The following is a 23946-nucleotide window of genomic DNA, read 5'->3' on the forward strand; positions in this document are numbered from 1 at the left end:
ACAATCATGACAACAACACGTTCAGACCGATAGGCTGGTTCACAACAATGGCAATAATACAGCTACAGTCGAGCAGTCGGTCTTTACCACAGGTCACTTTTACAGTTTAAGAAAGAAAGCTGCATCCAACATTTAAAACAGACCAAGCAAACAGCCAATTCCAAACTGGTATGCTTAGAACGGGCACAGCACTCGTGAACCATAAAGCATGGAAAACACAAAACAAGCAAAATGCAAAGAAGATTTACTGCATAACACACCAACTGTACCTTATTACAGGTACCCTGTGGATTATTATTGTAAACAAACAAAATCTGTAGTAGCAGTTAATGTACCTCACCAAAAACAAATCTGTTAACTCTATTTCAAGCTTTAACTTTTGGAAATAGCTGTCATCACACCATGTGAGTCCTTGATCGTGTGTTTGAGACAAACAAAGACGAGGACTTGCTCATAAAAGAAAAAAGATGAATAAATAAATAAAAAAGTCTCACTTCTGCAGTGAAGCCTTACATTCACATTACCAATATGGAATCCCTTTTGAAACCTTCTAATACCCGCAGATGGATTACAGGGTCGGGGCCTCTGCATTAGTTGTATCCATGGCAACGATTATTGTATTAACTCCTGTCTCCTACTGCATTTTCTTGATGCACAACCCGGTGGCCACATCGAGTGGAAGTTATGAGTGAACACGGTGACACCTCACAGCAGGTATGATGGAAAAGGGTGGACATTGAGATGTGATATGAAAAAGGGCAACAGACTTCTCCTGCACTCAAACAGTTTCCAGCACCATCCAAGGCTTTAGCTTGTGACAGAACTGAATCCATTTTACAGGCAGCCACACAATTCCATACACGGCTAAAACACAAGCAGTATGTGACCGTGGTGATGTTTCTTTCTTCATGATAGACACATAGTGCATATCATCTAAGAAGGTGCAAACTGATTTTGATGAGCCGAAAAAAGATTCAGGGTTAATCCAAGAATTACATCAGATTTCCTCTCCATTCTGGGAGATTATTTTCTCGACTCTTCCTACCGTGCCGCATGCTGATTCCCAAATATATGCATCTTTGTGGGTGAACATCATCTAAATTAGCAAAGACAAGGCGGCTTTCAAAAGCAAAATGACTGTCTGCTGATTCCCAGCAGCAAACACCTACAGCTGAGGGGGGGGGGGGGGGGGGGGCAGCGGTTACCCTCACATCATTTCAGGAAATTATTCAGCAGAGTTATTAAAATCAGCACAGTATAGCTGACTTCCTCATTTCTGCTATCCCCTGGCAACAATGAGGGAACTTTGTTCAGATGCATGAAGCTTGTTAGCAAGTGGAGCCAGCCAGATATATTCTCAGTCATTATTCATATTACCATGTAAACTTCATTGGGATCTATTAGATAAAAGGTGCATTTACTAAAGTTGTCTGCATATATTTTAACCTCCTTGCAGGGTTATAGTGTGGTTGGGTATGGATTAGTTCTACAAAAGGTCCAAGACATTGGTTCAATACGCATTAAAAACCATTTCCAAACGGGGGTTGGTACAGAAAAAAGTGGAAGAAAAAGGGAAAATCATTAATAATGGTCCCGGACAAAACGGGTACATATGCAGAAACATATTTTCCCAGAAGGCAAAACACAAGGTTATGCAGGATATGCGATACTGTAAGAAAACTGAAGTACCCTTTGTAAAGAGATTTCAAAAGTTGACTCAAAGAAAAAATGTTTCGTTTGATTATAAAGATGGAAAGAGAGTGTGTGCCGGAGATTAGCTTAGGTGTGTATGTGTGTGTGTGTGTTTGTGAGAATGACTTTACATATGCTTGGTGTAGATGAGTCAAGGATTATGTGCAATGTATCTGTGCTGCTGTATTTGAATGTGGAGCGGCACGGTGGTGCAGTGGTTCTGGTTTGGAACCTGATAACCATCCAGGGACTTTCTGTCTGGACTTTGCATGTTATCCCTGTGTCTGCATGCGTTTTCCGTGTACTCCGGATTCCTCACACCATCCAAACATATGCAGAATAGTCAACTACGTGTGAGTGTTTGTCTCTGTATGCTGTGCCCTGTAACAGACCAGCGACCTGTTCAGCCTGTACCCTGCCTGTGACCAAACAACAGCATGGACTGGCTCCAGCCCACCCCCGAAAAAAAAAAGTGGTATTGGCACATAATGGATGGATGAATTTGAATGTGTGCCTTGTGTGAAAATTCATCTATGTCTTTTTTTTTCGTGAGTACAAGGCAATAAATGTGTGTGTGTGTGTGTGAGCATACGGGGGTGGAAATCTTACGACATGTGACAGCTGGTGGGCTGATGCCAACGGGGAAGGATGGAGCAGAGAAGGAAACGACTGTTGCCACGGCAACGCCGAGCTGGAGTGGCTGATGGTCGGGTAGCGCGATGTAGCTGCCAGCTGAGACAGTGAGAGCTGCGAAAGAAACAATACAAATGACTCGCTGTTATTATTATGATTATGAACAACAGGGCTCAGGAATATACTTTACACCAGAGAGACATATGTGCCGTCTCAAATGACAGAAACAGACCATTACACTGCCTTGGCACTCATAAGCCCCTCTCACTCCTCCCGCTTCTCCACCCACAATCTTTCAACACTGTCATCCCCCCCTGCAGACTTTTGACTGCTAACAAAAGAGAATGCTGCTCTGATTCGAGAGTTGCTGCTGCTGTTGCTCTTTATCGTCGTCTTAGGGGATATGCAAGCGAGGCAACAGGTTTATCAATGGCTACTGATCGCCAACTTTTATTAGCAGTGAAATATAAGGTAAAAAAAGCTGAGAATCTTGGCTCCTTCACTCAAACACTACAGAAAACAAGGTTAAGGGTCGTCCAGCTTGAAAGGAAAGCTGTACTGCCACTTAACAACAACTGGCAGAGAGAGACCAGACTTTAATTTGAGACTCTCTTCCAAGAAAAATGACAGCATCAGTTATTTGAGCAGCTTTGCCTTTACAATGTGAAACTGACTTGACAGTTACTGTCATTAGTTATAGCTGATATAGTATAAAACGTCTCCAAGCTTTCATGTGTCTGAAAAAGTACATTAAAAAAAATAAAGTTTTCAATTAATTCTTCTAATCTTCCACGTTTTCTACCATTTATCAAGTTTTGATTAGCAGAGGTAACAAAGTAAGTAGAGGAGGGTCCTGAAGCATTCCAAACCCTATATGATATATTATTGTGCGCTGCAAGGTTTCTTCCCAGATGGATGTCCACGGGGTGGCATCCAGGAGGCATCTTGATCAGATGCCCAAATCACATCTATTGGCTCTCAGCACCAAAAGAGCTGAGCTTGCAGTCAGCCCTTCACCTTATCATCAAGGAAAAGGAGACCAGGAAGAAATTTACTTTGACCTTCATAAAAAATCTCATCAGAGTGAACATGGCTGACCAAATGTTCCCTCGACTTTATCTAGACGAAACTGCATTTTATTTGATTAGAATTGTAAAAACTGTGGATGAAATTCTTAAGAGAAGTCACTTCCACTTGAGAAAAAGTTCCCCCAGTAAAACCAGAAATTTATTTTGTAGGAAATGGGAGGTCGTTTTCGGCTGCAGGGCAATTAATAATTTAGGCCAATAACTTGCAATGCAACTACTCGGCTCTTGTATTAATTATCACAAAAAAACAGGAGACATAAAACTCTCCGCTTTCTCTGCAGTTTTTAGTTTTAACCAGGAATGCCTGGTTCTGTGTTAGAAGTTAGATCAATCAGCCACAGAACATTAGTTTGATTATTCTAAATTTGGCCAAGCAGAGTTTTTTTTTGTTACATAACAGAGAAACAAAGCTACACTGTAAAAAACAATATTGTAGGACTATACCTGTGGAAAATATTCCTTTCATTGTCTGATTGTGTCTTTCAGTTGGACTCATCTAATAGTCTGTTTGGAACTGATATTGAATCTGCTCTGTTCAAAACAAATGGTTCTCTGGGAGACAATGAAGACACTGCATTGAACCATACTGAGCAGTAACAGAGCAGATGTTCACTCATCCATTGATCTGTTGGACATGCACACACTCAGTGATCCCGCCAGGCTTGGGAGGACATTGCATCGATTTATATTCATTCCATGTGAGCAAGTAATGGATCAAACATATATTTCCATTCACCCCAAACTCCTTCTTAGATATCAAGCAATTAAAAAATATATCTTCTTTACACTAAGCCTAATTACAGACCAAGTATGCCAAATCATACTCTTAAACCCTTAAAGGTCAAATCTTCCTCTGAAATTTACCCCTGAGCATCAAATTCATTCCTTATCAGCTTGTGGTGAATCTTAATTGGAGATATATGATGTTGAAATATGTAAATAACAAAACTCCACTCCATTATTGATTACTTTTAATTTCATTAATGAAATAATTATAGCCATCTCATGAGTAATTTTATAGATATTTTCCTTGCCCCCCCCCCCCGAAGAATCGCTGACATGTCTCCTCCTCAGAAACAATGTTTGGCTCCACAGCATTTGTCTGTTATGCCGTGATGTAATGTTAAAAAAGGAAATCCTTGTTGCTCTGTGGTGAACGTCATGTAACGCTGAATGATCCGATCGTAGCTGACGTGACTGTTGCGACGACTGTTGCGGTTGTGGTAAATATTTCCATGGTAACAGCAAACTCCACCAATCAGAGACGTTGCTATTACATCTGAGGATTGTCCGTAGTGTAGGACTTCTCCTCAGCTACTTGGAGAAAACATGTTTTTCTTAAAACCCTGTTGATATCATACAGAATTGTGGCTTCTATACAGGAGCATTGAACGTTTCTGCAGGGTATTTAACATTTCTGCAGGGTACCACAGTATTGTCTGGTATGGTTTAAAGTTATTTACAGAGCTTGAGATTCTTCCTGCTAAACCAAACCCAATTTTTATGGTGTGCATCTTTTTCTGGAGAAGCCATTAAATAAATCTTCATTCAGTAATGTCATGTAAGTAGTTTTCAGTGTTAGTGGCAGAAGGAATGTATGTAATACAGTTACTGCCGTGCTAATGGAAATAATATATCCTACTGTTGCTGCTCCATATTAAGTGTTAGAGGGTAACTCATGCGCTTCACCACAGAATTGTTGTAAGTAGTGCTACCCGCAGTCCCTTTTCAAAAGTCGTCTCGAAAAACAAGACAACATCCTTTTCAGTATTTTAAAATGTTGCAGAGATTAATGGAACAAGAAAGAGCAGCAACCTTAAGGTGTTAAGAACTGCTCCAAATTCTCAGTAAGGTGTTGAAAACTACTCAGACATGAGTGCAGCAAAGAAGTCAGAGCTGTGGTTGCTCATGACGCATAAAAGGAAAAGGCCAATTATTTACTAACTTCTTTAATTAAACAATATGAGTTTGCTTGGCTGGACTGCAAACATATACATCAGTTCTTATTAGTTATTGTTAATAGCCGCTGTGTTTGCTATGGTATCAGAATATCAGAATATATATTTTAAACAGTCGAACACTGATACGTTTCTTGAATAGCTGAGACAACTGAACGTTAGGTAACAGATTTTAAACCAAAGAGTGTCTGACTCCTAAGGTCACAGTCAGTGCAGCCATCTTCATTTGGGCATTCCACAGCCAGTCACTCATAAGGTGAAGATGATTGGCAGTTAGGATTAGTCACAACGTCCTTACGAATCAAAATGTCCTATAATGTCAGTCCTTACAAGTATGGCTCATCTGTATCACATTGTACACACACACACACACATGATGTCACATTGAGTCACCCTGTCCTGCACCCAGAGGGTGTGAAAGACACCAGACTCCCTCTGCATGCATGCATGCACGCACACGCACGCACGCGCACGCACACACACACACACACACACACACACACGAGAAGAAAATTCGTAGAGCGAGGCAATTAGCTGTGGCATTGCTGTGGCTGCCAATGTTCTTAACTCAGCCTGTTTGCCCTGACAGCCAAGCATATCATCTGTTCACATTCTGGCTTCATGGGACCTTCATATATATGTGTGTGTGTGTGTGTGTGTGTGTGTGTGTGTGTGTGTGTGTGTGTGTGTGTGTGTGTGTGTGTGTGTGTGTGTGTGTGTGTGTGTGTGTGTGTGTGTGTGTGCGTCCTCTCTTCTCTGTGTTTGAGGTTTGTTTTTGATGTCAGTGTGAAAATGTTGCATCGAGTCAAGCTCCATCACGTGTCTCAAAGAAAGAGAGAAAGTGGGGATGGCTGCAGTTTCAATGGGTTGAGGAGTGAGAAGGATATCCACTGAAAAGGATGTAGAGATTATTGGAATGAAATATAAAGAATCGGAGGTGGAGGAGTCAAGCACATAAAAGAGGAATATATAAGAGATGCTTGAGAAAGGGGGCGTACCAAGTGTGAACATTGCCAGTTGAATGGGAGTAAGGATGAGTGATAAGTGTGTGTCAGAGTAATGAAAGAAAATAAAAAAAAGTGAGGAAGTGAAGGATTGAGGGAAATGCTACAAGAGAAAAATAAATTGTGAGATTAATAGGAATAATAAGAAATAGCTAAGAAAAATGTAATTAGTAGTAAACATGACAAGCAACAGTTTTAACATTTACAAGGTGTCTGCATGTTTTGGCAAAAGTTCTACTGAACCTGAAATTAAGTTTAATAAGGGAACAAGAACTTGATAAAAAAAAAAAGTGCCTGAAGTGCCAATACCTGCTCATATCAATTGAGTTTTTTTGTGGTCTTCATAGCACTGAGCTAGTAAATCTGCCGTTGAAAGTTGTCACTAAAGCAAGTGAAACCAATTGCTATTGCTACTGCTGAAAATAATTATGTGTATACAGAAATTGTTGTTGTTTTGATGATTTTAAATCACTGTTGTAATAGACTAATCATGTGAGTGGAGCTATTCTGCTAAAGCAGGTTAGTATTTGTGTTTAAGTCACAGTTAAATTCTACAGATATTGCCTTGTAATAATAATTGACCTAAAATCATCCCTTGGACACTGTCAACAAAAAGGACATTACAAGCTTCACAAACACATCATGTATGATTGCTCATGTGAGACTGGACTGAAAACACTGGATATCACGATGAATAAAACATGTTGCTTTTTCATATCCCACCAAAGGAAGTGAAATTTCACCTCTACAGTACAAGTTGTGAAAGCTCACTTCTCCTACTGATCTGGCAGCCAATGTGATACAGTTTCCATTCAGATCCGACGAAGCTACCACTGTCTTTGTGGGAAAGAGCAGAGATAATCAAAATGAACGTTTTGGGCTTTTACGATGTCTTTCATCCCACTTAAATGTCCTGAATATTGGTTGAAAACAACTTTTTATAATATTTCTTTAGGGGAATAAAAAAACAAGAATTGACTTCAACAATCTCATAAAACACAGAAGAAAAGGCGGTATACCCGAAATATACACATACTACTTGGCCTTTATTGGCAAATGCCGCTCTGGGCCTTTTATTAACAATATGAGGACGGCAGCTGCATTTTGCATTTGGCAGGAAAAGAAAAATTTAAGTGGGCAGTAAAAAATAAATATCCCTCTCTTCATTATGTTACTGTCCAAAAGTGAACAAAAAACCCCAATCCAACTATTAGCTTCTCATGTGAAATAGTGAAGATAATTCAAAATAAATGTGCAATACATGGATTAAGATGTCCAATATGGGAGAACCTATTGATCACTGCTGGAGGGAAGACTCTTATTAATAAGGAATGGAAAATTCAGAATGTTAGATATTTCCGATGCATTTTTAAACAGGAGAGAATGATGTCATTTATTGTGATTAAAGCTACATATACAACCATAATGATATCTGCAGCATTTACAGTTGAAATCTACATTACAGAAACTGATATCACAGGGTACTATCCTGGCCACATATAAAGATATAGATAATAAATTAAGAGAGACTGTAACAAATAGACTTACAGTTTCCAAACTTTATAAACTTTTATCACTCTCCTTTTGCAATGACATGAATGAATCAAATCCCAATGGGAACATGAACTGGGGAAACACCTACCACTGGAACAATGGGACACCATAATCAGACGCACAAATTAATCTCTCAAATTGTGTTAGATGCAAACTTATATAGTTGAAGATTGTATAACGAACATATATAACTACAAGAACCCTAATATGCCAGACTTATGATGGCACATTTTGGGAAGGAGTTCAAAATATGCTGAGTTCTAAATAAATGAAGACAGTATTCCCAGAAGAACGCTTGCTGGGAAATAAAATGGAGGGTTTACAAACTGCAGTTACACAACATTTGATACTGTTGGCATTCCTATGTGTAAAAAGATCCCTACTTTTGAACTGGAAAGTGAGAAAAACCTAATTGTTTTTGTTTAAATAACTGGCTGAAGGACTTCATAGGACGAATAATCATGGAACACGCAGCCTCAGCCCTGCAGGAGCATTACAGAGACAATGATTTACAACGGCCATGGACACTTATAAAAGAATATATCAATAACAGACATTTAGTTTCAGGCTCTCTTTTATTTTGATTGTAAATAGAATAGATATAAACCCTGTAGGCAGAACAAAGAAGCACCGTTGTGAAGGACTGATTGATGTGGTGTACTCCAAGCAAGTAACTACTTTTATTTGACTGGATATATTTTGTCTGCAACCGCTGGCGAACTGTCTTTGTGTGGAATAGTCGTGATGTTGGTATCTTTGTCTTGTCTGTTTGTGAACAAAAATGTAAAACAAAGGATTTGACAAAACTAGATGACAAAGTGCCCACACTGATGTAACAAAGGACCCCCCCCCCCCCCCGATAGTCACTATGGTAGTGGTAGTTATGGAGCTGTAACCTCCAAGAGGGATTATCAAACAACACCAGCTGAAGCGTGCAAATTACAGAGAAATCAATTTATGCAATTTGAATATATCTATTTTTTCATAGCTCACATCAATACTTTAAGTCAAGTGTTATTAAATGTACAATATGTAACCTCAGCTGCTAGAGGTCTCTCAATCAAATCAATAACAAAATACCTAGTTTGATGACGTTGTGAAGCAGCGTGGGATTTTTAGATTTCTCTTTTTCATTTTATTTAATGAATCTTTATTTAATCAGGAAATCTCATTGAGATTTTTGATCTCTTTTCAACAGAGACCTGAAAACAAGAGACATTCGCAACCAGCAAATAAATACAACACAACGAGGAGTTAATCAATAAAAAGCAAAAAAATGGATGGATTTGGATTCACATAATTACAAAAATCACGAGAAACATCAGTTTAAAACGTTTTAAAATCACAGAGAGGAATGTTAGACTGCAGTTGTCAGACAGATTGCAGCTCATTTCAAGGGGAACATGGGAGTTGTTATCTTCACCAGCATTGTTGATGAAAATCTACCTGACGTGACTCAGGCAGTTACTAATCGTGATCCATTACATGTGACCAATATCAATAGTGGAGGGGAAAAAAGAACAATTGACTGAATACAATTCCTTGTGTCCTAAAACCTCTTAGTGTTAGGACACATGGATTCACACACAGCACTAAAGGCTGGAGTGCTAAAATTGACATACAGTACAAACGTGGCAATTCCATTTGAAGACCTGCGATATGGGGTATTAACTACTCTGTGTGAAAAAGAGCTGCAGATATTAGGTCCGACTGAGCCAGTACCAGCTGCCAAACAGACCTCTGCCAGCAGCTAAATAAAACATGGCCTCACCTCCGGCCCGCGGACTACAAGACCACCTGGGTCAACAGAACACGAGCACGACCCCGAAACACGGCCGCGGCCCCATGCGAGAAATCATCATCAACAGGGGTAAACAAACTCAGCTGCGCTCCAAAACGCCGGCTATAAATAGCGCAGGATCCTTAGCATTCTGAGCCGCGGCAAACTGAGTGTCAAGGATCAATAATTTATGCGAGCAAGACAAAGTTGTCGGATCCAACAATGCCTACAGACAGAGCCGGAGCGTACGGCTTGTTTACAGAGGCATTTCAGAGAAGGATGTCATTGATTAATCAGCATTTGACAGCCATGTTGAAGGGAGGAGATGGAACAGGGAAATTCATTTTAGGATTGAGACAAGGGTATTTTGGTGGCAGTGTATTTGAAAGAGGAGACGGAGACACAGGGAGAAACGGGGAGACTTCATTTGTGAATTTTGCAGCAACACTGGAGTTGTGATGATTTGAAGGGTGGCTGCCAACAGCAGTGGCATGGCTTCACACGGTGTTTCTGTTCCACTTCTTTATGCACAGGCTTGGATGCTCTTCAGATATCTACGCTGTGCACACCAAGTAGCCAAAGCACTAATGATGCTGCTCTACACACACATTTATTGTGGATATAAAACTTATCTTTGCCCAATTTTGTATACCTATACAGCCTTAATAAGTCTGGAATGATCAGTGCACACAAATACAAGTGCTAATTAGAACCAAAGAGGGTTATTTGAATAAGAATGGTTGTTAATGAAACCTGTGGTCTTACAAAGAATCCTCGCAAAATTCTTGAGTCAAAAAAGGGTTCCTCAGACGCAAATAGAAGGAACCATTTTTTCGAAGAGCTTAACTCTTGGTGGTTAGATTATGTTTTCAAACTTCACAATAGAATCAACTTGGCAAACATAATAAGAAATTAAGCAGTTCCATTCCTTCTTGCTCTCATTCAAGTTTCCATGATGATGATTTCAAATTCAAAGTGCTCTTATGCTGTAATTGCCACATTTGGCTACAGTGATCAGTTTTTGCACAAGAAAAAACTGAGAAAACTTCAGAGACAGCTCATTAAATTGGCAGTGGTTTATGCCTTATATTGTGTTTAGAGTAATTGCTTCTTTTGGGAAAATATACAAGAACTTTGACGATCGGAAATAGGATACAAGCATCTACTAATTTGTTGAGTAAAAACGGAAATGTAACCAAAAACCCACATTTGTCATGTTTGCTTGTTTATATCAATGTATCCTGTCTGGTAGAGCAGCTGTTTAGGGAATTACAAGGTGATAAAAAAACTCATGCATGTACATGCAGAGTGTTTTATCCAATTCAGCACCGCCGTCCTCTAATCTCTTCCCCTGAGAGCTGCCCAGTATGACCAACAGTCATCTCTTGGTAGCCACTGGGAGCTGCCCAATTGCCCGCTTCCACCGCCCTCGCTGCTTAATCGAAATGAGGGTCGATCTGTAGAGTTCATGGGTGCAGTGCTCCCACAACTCCCAGCCCCTGTTGGTTCAATTTAAAATGAGCTGAGGATACAGGTCGCGGCTCATTTTGGCCCAGGGAGCTCACACGGCAACAGAGCTGATCTGTCTCCTCCTCCGCTCAGTGACTCCATGTTACTACGGTTGCGTGTGTGCACGTGTGTTTGTGTGTGTTCGCCCTCATCCTGAGCAAGAGCAGTATCCATCACAGCTTCACCTCCACTGAGGCTGAGGGACGATGGCAGCGCCCTGTAGCTTCGCTCAGCCAGGACGAGACACACACACAGCAGCACGCACAGTTGGTGTTACATCCACTGGGTGATGGCATTTTACTAAGAATAGGATATGAGATAGTCAGCCTCTCCCACCTCAATGTGATGGATGGATGATGTTGGAGTAAAATTTATGAAATAGCGGAGGAATTGAACAGTATTATATTATCTCCCTGTGGGAAGCCTCTGTCACATTAGCAATAACTGATGCTAATGTGACATTTAATCTGATGTGATGCAAATGGTAATGATTATCATCATCAGTATAACTTCTCCCTCTTACGTGTTCCGTGATTGACATACACAGACATTTTGTCGTCTTTCACCAGGACTAACATTTCCAGCAGACGCACACCCACACATTTTCATTTTCCCGTCGCCAAGCCAGCAGCTGCAGAATATTTTCACAGACCCAATCCTGCTGAAATCTCCTTATAGTTAAATATACTTAAATAAATGTATAAGCATGCCTCTTAACATTCATGCCCCCTACTCACGTTCATGTTGAGGGATCTGGGACACATAATATACAGTATATATACTTTTTTTTTTTATGTACAGGTTGTACTGTGATCTTTATTGTCAAACAACACACAGCATGAATGATTAGTCCAGATTTTCTTTTTGTTTAAAGAACGTGAGAGGAGCTGTGTCCATGTACAGAGGATTCCTGATCCTGTCATCCAGCCTGGAATCATGCCAGATCAGCTCTTAAAGGGACAGTTCACCCAAAAAGGAAAATTCACTCATTATCTACTATCATGATGGAGGGGAGGGTGAAGTGTTTGAGGCCACAAAAACACTTTTGGAGTTTGAGGGGTAAACAGTGTTGCAGCAAAATCCAATGCAATTGAAGTAAATGTCGACCACTTCTTCAAACATGAAATAAAAACAACAGAAAAAACCCTAAAATGCCTTTATACTGCTCCTCCTTTGCTGTAATCCTCCTAGCCATGAGCCCCGTTCAAGTTTGCGCGCACACACACACACACACACACACACACACACACACACACACACACACACACACACACACACACACACACACACACACACACACACACACACACACACACACACACACACACACACACTATCTTTGGGTGATAGCTTGTGCTGTGTGTGCTTGCAAACTTAAACGGGGCTCTGGGCTAGGAGGATAACAGCGGACATTTAGGCAAAAAAAAATGGTGTATATGACACAGTTTGGAGTCAAATTTTAATGTCAGGGCTTATGGACACTTGGATGACACCACGGGAGCAGTATGGAGGCATGTTATGTTTTTTTCTGTTGTTTTTTTACGTTTGAAGAATCTGTCGCCATTTACTTCAATTGTATTGGATTTGGCTGCAACACTGTTTACCTTTGAAACTCCAAAAGTGTTTTGTGGACTCAAACACTTCCCCCACCCCTCAATCGACATAGTGGTGAGTAGATAATGAGGGAATTTTTTATTTTGGGGTGAACTATCCCTTTAATTGGAATCCATTTGTTTAGTTTTTTTTTCTTTGACAAGCACAGACAAGAAGCAGATAAAAGTTTGCTTGTTTGTTTCTTCACTCAGGTCACGGAAGAAGAAAAGAAAAATATTTCAGTTTTCAGTACACAATGTGGTTGGCAATTACAAAACCACATCAACAAACTAATGCATTTTGTTTACGTATACAAAACACTCCTGAGAAAGAAATACACTGCATATTTTTAACAAATTATGCTTCAGAAACAAATAACCTTCTGCAGTTCATACAAGTACAAAAGAGTAAATACCAAATGCACAAAAAATGTGTCTTACATGTAAAAAAAAAAGTAAACTTACTGCAAGTACAAAAAAATATATCTCATTTAGACAAAAATATATATTTCTCTTAATCATCTATATACCCATCTATATTTTATTTTCACAGGAACAAAATGTGAGACATTGGTAGTTTTACTTTATATAAGCATACAGAGCCTGAGGCCCATTTGAATACTCAGTACTTTATTTAAGTACTGAGTAATTCGGAATCTGTTTTAACACTCATTGTAGATACAAAAGGCAAATGTGTACTCACACAAACACACACACACGAGCATGGTGCACACGCGATGTTGTTCCATTGTCCCTGAAACTGACTTATTCTTTTCTTTCTTTTAATGAGTGTTAAAACAGAGTCAGAGTTCCTATTGGAAGCCGTGTAGCGCTCCACGTGTTGGCATATGCAGTAATTATTTCTGCATACACAGAAAAAAGATTCTAAATGTAGATGTACAGTAGAGATGAACTGAAACATCAGCCTTGTTTACAGATGTATCAGGGAGCTATTTTTAGCAATAAGAAAAAAAAATGATAAAACTGATATGACACCGTAGGCTCCTGCCCAGCTTAAATAGCAGAGGAGTCAGAGAAGGTGAATATAGGATTTACAGAAACGTGTGTATATAGACAACAGTTTGTCAGCCATAGTAACTTTCTAGGATGATTATACCTCAGAAGTTGTGTGTTTTCTGCTCATTCTGCTGCTGCCAAGTGGGCAGAAGAGAAAAATCCATCAGCTCAGCTTTGAATGACAAATGATTAGAACCTGTGATAGACTATGGATCGGTTCAGCGACACACAGGCAAGATGGAGCTGAGCGATGAGCCTTTGTGGTGAACCTGCTCATGGCAGGATTTGAAGGTAGGTTAGCAAGTTGATTCTGAAGCATGTTTTATCGTATTTGGTGAAATCCTTTAAAGGATTAGTGTGTAGAATTTAGTGACATCTAGTGGTGAAGTTGCATGTTGCAGCTGAATGCCCCTTACCTCCCCCTCCCCTTCCAAACATGAGAGAGAACCTGTGGTAAACACTCATAAGGTGTTTAGTTTGTCCAGTCTTGGCTACTGTAAAAAACATGGCAGCCTCCATAGAGAGGACCCGCTCCTGATGTAAATATAAATGGTCCATTCTAGGGTAAACAAAACAACAATGCGTATTGTTTAGATGATTAAACACTAGTGATTATTGTATATTCAGTTTCTGCCAATAGATCCCTTTCACATAAATCTTACACACTGGACCTTTACACACCCGATAGCCATCAATAAATGTATCTATGGCCCTCACAAGCAGAGACGCTAACCAGAGGTTTGCAAGCGAGTCACAGAAACGTCGGCTTCTAGCAGCTACTAGGCAATGCGCTTCTGTAGAGTTGGATGGAACTTGAAAGAGCACTAGCTGCAGTTGGGCTTAAGGTGTAAGTGCCTGTACAGTTGAGTAGGTGACAAGGTGCCTTACCTTTGGGCCTTGAGGAGACTCTGGTGGAGAAGCTGCTGCAATGAGTTTTTGACCTGAAAAACAAGACAAACTATAAAGACAATAGCACAAACTGTGTATCCATCTCGTTGAGCCAGTAAAGTCAAACTCCTTTGTGTGGTTTACTGCTGAGGTCTTCATCTGCGTGTCACTTGACTATGTACAAACAGCCCAGTTAAATGTTTAACAAGCTCTGTTAACAACATCATAATCTCTTCCTCATGCTCCTTCCACACAGCTCCTGTCAGCACTGTAGACATCATTGTGTCTACGTCAGACATTTGATGGAATATTAGTTTGTGAGGAGGAATGGAAGTTGATAGTACATTGTCATCTTTTCTTCTTGCTTCCCTATGGATTGGATTTAAGTCAGATGACATATACAAAGCTATACAGATACTGTAACTACGTGCATTAAATAACACTTGCAAAATTGAATAGCTTCACTGAACACTGGGATACCAAAACTTATTTAGAATGACTAACAAATGTATCCAATTTCCCACAGATCAGGAGGCCGCGTTGGATCGAGATGTCTCGCTGAGTTTTAAGTCCAACAATGCTTCCTGAGTTTTTGGGTGGTAGCCATGGAAATACTGAAATGAAAGACTTTCCAGTATCCCTTTGTCCTCGTCTCCCACTCTTTCTCTCTCTCTGCTGGGCTCGACTGGCCTTTTGGAAATTGCTTCAGTTGCCCGGGGTGTCTTACTGTAGCTCCCATCTGTTCCGACTACATGCACACAGGGTGGACACAGTGCCGTACTGGCTGGCTCTGTGGCACAAATGTGCTCTGGCACACGCCCCCATTCCTCCCCTGACAGCAATTTTGAATTTAGGGCTTTTCCATTCTCGCCGCTTTACGTCTTCAGCTGATGGAAAATGTGTTCCACCTCATTAGCTGGACTGACGCGCAATTGGATGTATATCCGTGATCGATGAGAGGCCTTCTCGACAGCCGAGCAAACTAACAGATGTATAAGCGGTGGAAAGGAGCACCTATACATGCACAAGACACTGTGGCTTGAGAGATGCTACATTTAAATATGTAAAGATGATGCATCATCAGAATTCATTAATGAGCATCTGTGTCAAAAAAGCAAGCTCCGTATTTTCAGCCTCTCAGCTTATGATTAGAAACATAGTGATCTGTGATGGTCACGTAAACAGCAGGGGATTCTGTAGCTAATTAATGATTAATGAAAATGCATGGACCTGGGGAGAATTTCCACCAGTTTAAGTGGAAGATGCATAGGTGTCCATCATGAATAACTTAAGAGGTTCACTCGGAAAATGCAGGAATGGCAACATGTCTTGTTGCTTTTTAAGAAATGACTGACTCAAAGGTTGTGAAATGCAGCGAGCTCTTCCCACGTTAATGAATATGCATGCGGCAAAAACATGAATTACATAATTCTGACTGGCCAACTTTATTAATATGCTATTTGCAATAGAAAATAGAACATTTGCAGGCATATCCATGTGCCCGCCCACACACACACACACACACACACACACACACACACACACACACACACACACACACACACACACACACACACACACACACACACACACACACAGTCACAATCTTGGTAAAACAAAGTCTAGGATGCGATGCAGAAATCAAAGAATGACATAGATTCATGACATCATTCTCCTCTGAACACTGGCCCAAATCATTGGAGCTTCATGGGTGATCCTCAGAGGACACTCGAGCGCTGATTAAAATGTCATTAATAGACTTCTGAGCACACCCGTGAAGTACGCCATGATCGGCACTATTCTTCTCTCCAAAGATAAGTTCTCAGCATCGTTAGGAGGAAAATCATAGAGAATGCGACCAGGGTCCACTCCAGTTCTCCCTGCTGTCACTGGGATTGAGTGGCTGTGTGTGGTGTTTACTGCACTTTTAATCAGTTTGCTGAAAGCCAGAGCAAATAAGCAGTGTAGGTTCCAAAAAGAGACGCAGGCAGCGGCACATCATTTATCTTTGGGTGTGAGTGGGATGTGAAACATTTAATCCGAACTTTGTCTCAGAGCGAGGCTTCTGTAAAGCTGCGGGTTCAGGAGTTATTTTTGTACGGATATCATGGAACGGTCATGCTTAATTGGGAACGACGGAATAAATTCGCTTCAAAATTCGGCAGAAATATACGGGGAATAAAAAGGCTTTTTTAGTTTCATATTCCTAATCACTGCACTGAACATCCAATAAATGTTTGATACAAGCTGATGTTTGATGCATGAAAAATGTCGAATGCACACTGAAGCTGTTCTACATAATAAGAACTATGCTGCTATTTCTCCTAACACCTGTCACATCGAGTTTGTGGAGCTCTGGAGGAATTTGAAAAGAAAAATGTATTAAACAACGTCACTGTACATAGTTTTCTTCAAACCAAAGTCATTACATACACATACATTCAGGAGGACTGGGCCCTGGGCACCACAGTAAGAAAAAAAACCTGAAAAAAACCTGATTACGTTAAGAAACACCTCATACCGGAGCAGGCAGACGAAAACACAGACTGTAAACACAACCAAAATTATTTGGGAGACAATTAAGGCAAAAAAGAAGATTGTGACCTAAACTGCTTGTCGTAAACATCCATCAGAGTTGACATTCTGACTTTACTTTGATAGAGATACTGAATAATATCTGAGACAGATTCTAGCTATCACTTACAAAAAAATAAAAGCTGAAAGTATCTCTGGAAGTATTTACATTTAGAAGCACATTTTAGTACAGAATGTAAATATTGGATGGATTATTTTCAGGCCAAAGTTCCTCTCTTAGAGTAAAGGGTAGCATGAGGGCATCACGTCAAGCTTGTTCAAGATCAAGACGCTCTAATGGACAGCCAATGTCTTCTCCTAGCACTTTGAGTTTATCCCTTTATTCCCCTTAGACCCCAATCACGGGGTTGTGCTAATCATGCAGAGAGCAGGTGGTGCCATTGAGATAACACTGCAGAGGTGGAGGCTACATTATATGCAGAGGACAAGGTAATTCGATGCTTAGAACTCTGGCTGATTACACCCGAGTGTTGCCACACACTTGAGGTACACCCACCCAACAGTTACTCGAAACACCCCACACATTTTTTGGTCCAGTAAACAAATGTTTTGATGTAGGTCGTAAAGAGTCTCTCATGTCCTCTTTGAGCTGCTTTCAGACATGCGCTGAACTTTGGATATTCTCCAGAAATTATCCTAACGAAAAAACGCAAATCACAGAGTCAGTTGCTGTGGATATTCTCCAGAATTCCTCGTTCCAGAACTCGGTAAGGAACTCTGGGTAATGTCCGAATGAGCCACACAGCAGTAGATTCAACAGAGGATTCACCCTGAGCAAGTGGGCTCGTTGATGATGTTTCCAACGCGCGACAGACGCAAAACTGAATATAACAAAAACCAAACAAATATCTCAAGATGAAAAAGTGGTGTTATACATGTAGAAGACGCGGTTGAAGATGTCAACTTGAAAAGACAATGATATTTGAGAGATATTGGCGATACAGGCCGATGCCGGTGTCAATGTACTGTTTATACATCATGTCCTGCCTCCCGCATGCACTACCCAGGAGCCACCCTTCGCCTGAATGTTCTGGACACGTTCCTGTTGTGAACACATCTGAAGTGGACAATCTCTGGCTGTATTCTTCATATGTGAAAGAAGAACTCTTCATGTCTGAAAACAGCTTAAGCTTTATAATTTACCTTGTGAGGGTGATGAGGGTAACCTCCTCTCATGTGACACGTCTTCCTGCTTCGACCTCAGAGATGCCTTCGGGCTGGATGCCTTCCTTTCCAGACCAGACGACAGCCGAAAAGTTAAGGTATCTTTCAGCTGCGAGACAGAATTCAAACATTTCAGAAACACAAAAAAACAGCACGGGAATGAAAGGTTGATGTTCCGGAGAGAGGGACACAATTGGATTAGATGAGAAAGACAAGAGACAGAGATGTAGCAGTGACATGTCGTTACTTCCAACTATCTGAGCAGTGTGAAAAATCACAGCTAAGGTGCGAAAAGTTAAGTCATCGCAAGATGACGACTTTTGCACCCTTTAAACTTTTTGATGCCGTCAATAAATAGATGTGACTTGCAAAAAATTATTTGTCTGCAAGTGCGACGCAACTGCAAAGAGGTTTCACAGCAGGGAGCTTTAAAGGATAGTGTCATTTGTCCATGTACAGGTACTGAAATAACTGGCTTGAAATAAAACTGAAACAACATAATGCCAAAAGTCTATTTAGAAAATGTGAGGTTTTTGCTTTCAGAGAAATGTGTGCAAGTTCTGAAAGGTTCTGAGAAAAAAAAACATACTCTTTCCGTGCTATTGTGTTACCTGAGCTGTGCCTGGAGCTGAGAGTGGCACCGAGCTCTGAGTCTTGGCAGACATCTCTGTGCTGTAGACCATGACTCCGTAAGGGTTTGACTTTGCACCTCCTTGCAGAACAAGCTGTATCTCTTCCCCCCTCCAGTCAGCTGGCTGCTGGAAGGGAAAAAAAATCCCCCAACGAAGGCACTGCAAGAAGGCTGCTCGGGATGTGGAAGTGGCAGACAGCTGAGTGACAGAAAAAGACACAAGAGAAGACAATCCGACGCTAACATCATTATTAGTGTTTTCATACATAGCAACATCCTTGATTTAAACCCCTGAACGTAGTCTTTCTGCTCTCAGAGCCTGCTCTAAGATCCACATGACTGGGGTCAAAAACTGTTTAACAATCGCTTCCCTGACCGTTAAAACCATCCATTTCTCATGTATGAGCAAGTATGGACGTAAGAATATTTTCACCAAAGGCAAACGTGCATCAAATAATAAGACAAACACAGCTACTACGGGAAGGCGCATATAAATTGACAAAACACGAACAATAAAAAAAAGGGATTTTTTTATTTCACCATGGTCATATTGTGGGTCTTTAAGTGGCCCACTGGAATAATTACAGATTTTCAATTGTACAAAACTAATAAGATCATGAATTAAATGCATCAGAGCACTAGAAATGGTTTGTGCATTAATTAAGTCAAATTAAAATACAATTAAAATATATCATTCCATTAGCAAATTCATGGTTCTATTTCTTTTCTGTTTCTTTCTTTGGCTTATGCAGCAGTGTATGTACACATGGATACATACACTGTATTCGGTTGGATACATGCTCATTTGATGATGGAGTGTCTGAACAACAGAACAGCAGTGAAAGCTCTGACTGTCCATGTGAGTTAGCAGTAGTCCTGTGAGGGGTCAGTGGAACACACACACAGTTTCTCATCAGAAACCAGTTTGGGAATCTTATTGGAACATAATGAAAAATAAGATTGATCATTGGTGGAATACGTAACAGAGTGGGGTGAAAAGGTTTCTATGTATGTGATATGAGTAGAGAGTTTAGGCCTTAAGTTGATGTCAGGTTATATTGTCATCATCTACGGAAGAGCCAACTACAGACTTATCCCACTTTTCAAACCAACAACGTGAGTATGTGCAAAAGATACAGTAGATTTAGAAGGGACAATTTTCCTTAAAGAAATTATCTTTTTCCATATCACCCCCTTCATCTGGAAACACTGTGGGTGCCATGCTCCAACAGGGGGGCTGACGGCAGGTGCTCCCAGCATGGCACAGCAACAGTTTGCAGCCTCATGAAAAACTGCCCTCAAATAGTAATTTAGTAGCTAACTGCATTTTCCACATTATTCAAATCATTAAGGCACTCGATAAAGAATTTGGATCATTTAAAAAGTCACATTAACCACAAAGCTTTAAAACTGTTGTACTGCAGTGCGATTGCAGATTAACTGACAATTCTACACAGTCTAAACATTAGTGGCCGAAATACTAAGTCACACATATAGTTTAGAAGTTTTGTTGTATTTGAACATGATTTACAATCGGTTTCATTGTGCCTCCACGTCAGACATCCCGGCCACACTTAAAAAGCCTTTTGCTTTAAATCATCCACAGGGGACCCACAGCTTTTGCTGAATCGATTAATAAGCCGGTCGGCCTCCGACGATTGTAATCAATCATAGGTAGGATGGCACAGAATACAAAAGGAGCCTGCTCGTCCACATTGTTTCACGATAAAGTGGAGCGTATAATGGTTCACTCAATGCATACAACTGCCCTGAGCAAATGTTGTTCACATTATACCATAATCCATTACTATAGGTCATTATTCATATAAGTGTCCTCTTTATTTGAAATGTCATGCAAAGCCCAATGCGTGTTATTACAGAAAACAGGAACTGCCTGCAGTATCATTGCAGCAGATTGAGCCAGAGAAAATGTTCATAAAAGACGGAGTCAATGATTCGACTTCTTTACGAGTTGGAATGCCAGCATTTGATTATCAAATCATTCTAAACTGCCCCTGAAGGTTATTGTTACAACTGGAAATGATAATAATCAAAATGTTCTGGTTCTGAACCAGGTTTGTTCACTGCTTAAAGGGATAGTTCACCCAAAAATGAGAATTCACTCATTATCTACTCGCCCCTATGCCGATGGAGGGTGGGTGAAGTGTTTGAGTCCACAAAACACTACTGGAGTTTCAGGGGTAAACAGTGTTGCAGAAACAACAACAACAACAACAAAAAGGAAAAAACACAACATGTCTCTATACTGCTCAAGTGGTGTCATCCAAGTGTCCATTGATATCTTCCAACGAGGTGCATTCAGTGACCGTTAGAAATGCAAACGTCCTCTAGCTTAGCCTCTTCTGGTGGACTTTTAGGTTTAAAACACGGTGTAAATGACCTTGTTTTGAGTCGAATATGAAAGTCGGGGCTTGCGGATACTGGATGACCCCACACGAGCAGTATGGAGGCATGTTATGTGTTTTTTCTGTTGTTTTTTTTACGTCTGAAGATAAGTCCCTAATATCTTCAGTTGTATTGGATTCAGCTGCTACACCGTTTACCCCTGAAACTGTTTTGTGGACTCAAAACTTCACCCACCCTCCATCGGCATAGGGGTGAGTAGAAAATTTGTGAATTTTAATTTGTTTGGGGTGAACTATCTCTTTAATATTAAGACGCGAGTGTAGTGCTTTACAGGCTAGGTGTGAGACAGCAGTAGTGCCAGCCAAGTGGAGTCGGGCCTATTTCACCCAGACAAGGAACCCCAAACCCTCTTACAGCTGTCACTGTCCTCAAACCCCATTATTCTTCCAGCTCCTGAAAGAACACAGGCCACAAAACATCTTTTCACCATACTGAATAGTATCAAACATTCTGTGGCTCAAAACAGATTTCCAGTAAGCTCCATGAGGACTATTCAGGATGACAATTACATAGCTTTCCTTTATCGATTAATTTACTCTCTTTCCTGCAACAACCTGCAGCTCTACACAGCCACAGATGGACAGCTTATAGTGATGTACAGGGGTTCAACTGCAGTGCCGTAGTAGTGGCTCCCCCAGGAGAATGAAAACTAGAGTCGTATTTAACATTGCATGCAACAACTGCCGGGAGGTCAACTGAGGAAACAGACAGGACCCTGGACAGGACGCTGAATGACAACTGGATACACAGACACCATGAGCTGTCTGTGAACCCCGGACGAAAACCAGGTCAGTTGAAGGTGAGAGAAAGATTCACATTCACCACCAACGCCTTGGATCATCTTTGAACAGAGGCATCTCCTCTGCATCAATGATTATCCAACAATCATGGGACAAACAGGCATGTATTGACAGCTGAGTTGTCTCCATGACAACTGAGGAAACACCATTCACTGAGAAAGACTGCAAGATGTAGTTGAAAGCTGGTCAGTGGATCTGCTTAGACAGATTCAGTGGTAGCTCACATATTCACAGCATACAAGAATAGAAGATTTGTGTGCTTTGATACGCAGCCAATGGAGAAAACCCATCAGAAGTCTCACAAAATAAAAAAGTAGACAGAGGAATAGCCTGATGCACTTCTCTCCAAATCAGTACGGATTGATACCATCCAGAAATGGAAGTTTATCTGTTCTATAAGATGAGACAGGAGGTCAAACGAAAAGCTCTCAGTTGTCACCTGAGGTCTGGACATTTTTCTTTAATGTTCCAGAGGGGTTGTATGTGAGTATGCAGCTGTATGAATCGATTGCTCCAGAGTTTTTCTGGAACTCCTCCTGCCAACCACCAGTGAGTGGACGTCTTCATGACCTTTCTAGCACGCAATGGACGTAAAACTGGAAGGACTGGAAGGACACACATATCTCAGGATAAAAAAAGAGATGTCGTAGAACACCCCAACGAAGATGACAACTTGTAAGGACAACGTGCTGTACAAAACCAATGTGCTTTCCGCAGCAAAGTCATGTCTTGCCTCCTGCATTCAGTATCCAGGCATCACCTCTCACCCGAATGTCCAGTTATTGTAAATACACCTGACCTGGACAATCTCCTGCTGCGTTCTTCATATGTAAAGGGCAAACTCCTGTCTTTCGGGACAGGTCTGTTGTCCATGCTGTCGAAATTAGCAAATCCAAAAGGCATGGTTCACAGGATGGTTTTCGGATTTGCCACTCATATGTTTAAGGTTTAGTTAAGTTGAGTCACAAAGACACTGGCTTAAGAGTTAGTGAATGATAATGGATTGGATTCTAAATTGTCCTTGTTTAAGTTAATGGAAAGATAGTGTCCATTGTTAAGAGAAACAAACATTGACTTTTAAAACTTAGAACCATACAGCGATCCTTGGTGTCACATCAGCCATTCATCCATCTGTGGCCTTAACTATCACACTACTTCAACCATTATTCCAGGGAGACAAGAGTCATTATCCACAAGAGCTCCTTGTCAGGTAAACAAAAAAAACTGAGACCATTTCAGGCTTTTGAACAAACACCCGACGCTGTCTTTGTTTTTCTGGTGAGTGCGGCTTCTAAATGTCAAGTTGTTATGCATTATGCAAAATGACCTTGTCATCCAGGTACTTCACTAACAAAGCCCAAAGTCAAGTGTTCAGATACATTAATGGAGCTGCCATTCTGAACACTATAACTAATAGTAAACTGCAGCAGGGACAGTGAGAGTGTCGCGGTTGTAAAGGTTGAGGACATGACAGCTCCCTGTTTTACAGCAGCCAAATTAGAATATTCACTTCTGAATCATATAAACGAGCAGATGTGAACCTACAAATATTTTAAAGCAACATGCAACTTTTACTGAGCAACAGTAGGACTACCCTCTGCAGCCACATGTTGT

The 23946-nt window shown here is 40.7% G+C and overlaps 1 protein-coding gene across 2 annotated transcripts in view; it reads right to left on the reverse strand.

Moving 5' to 3' along the window:
- Positions 1–23946, reverse strand: part of nphp4 (nephronophthisis 4) — a 159743-nt gene that overhangs the window by 56899 nt on the left and 78898 nt on the right. For both annotated transcript variants that reach the window (XM_034590207.1, XM_034590208.1), the window contains exons 9-12: positions 19086–19304; positions 18454–18583; positions 14716–14768; positions 2302–2439 (exon numbers count right to left, since the gene is read on the reverse strand). In XM_034590207.1, the coding sequence (XP_034446098.1) occupies positions 2302–2439; positions 14716–14768; positions 18454–18583; positions 19086–19304 (540 nt within the window). The remainder of the gene's footprint in view (positions 1–2301; positions 2440–14715; positions 14769–18453; positions 18584–19085; positions 19305–23946) is intronic.

The sequence above is a fragment of the Hippoglossus hippoglossus genome, chromosome 7, assembly GCF_009819705.1.
Source record: "Hippoglossus hippoglossus isolate fHipHip1 chromosome 7, fHipHip1.pri, whole genome shotgun sequence".
Taxonomy (NCBI): domain Eukaryota; kingdom Metazoa; phylum Chordata; class Actinopteri; order Pleuronectiformes; family Pleuronectidae; genus Hippoglossus; species Hippoglossus hippoglossus.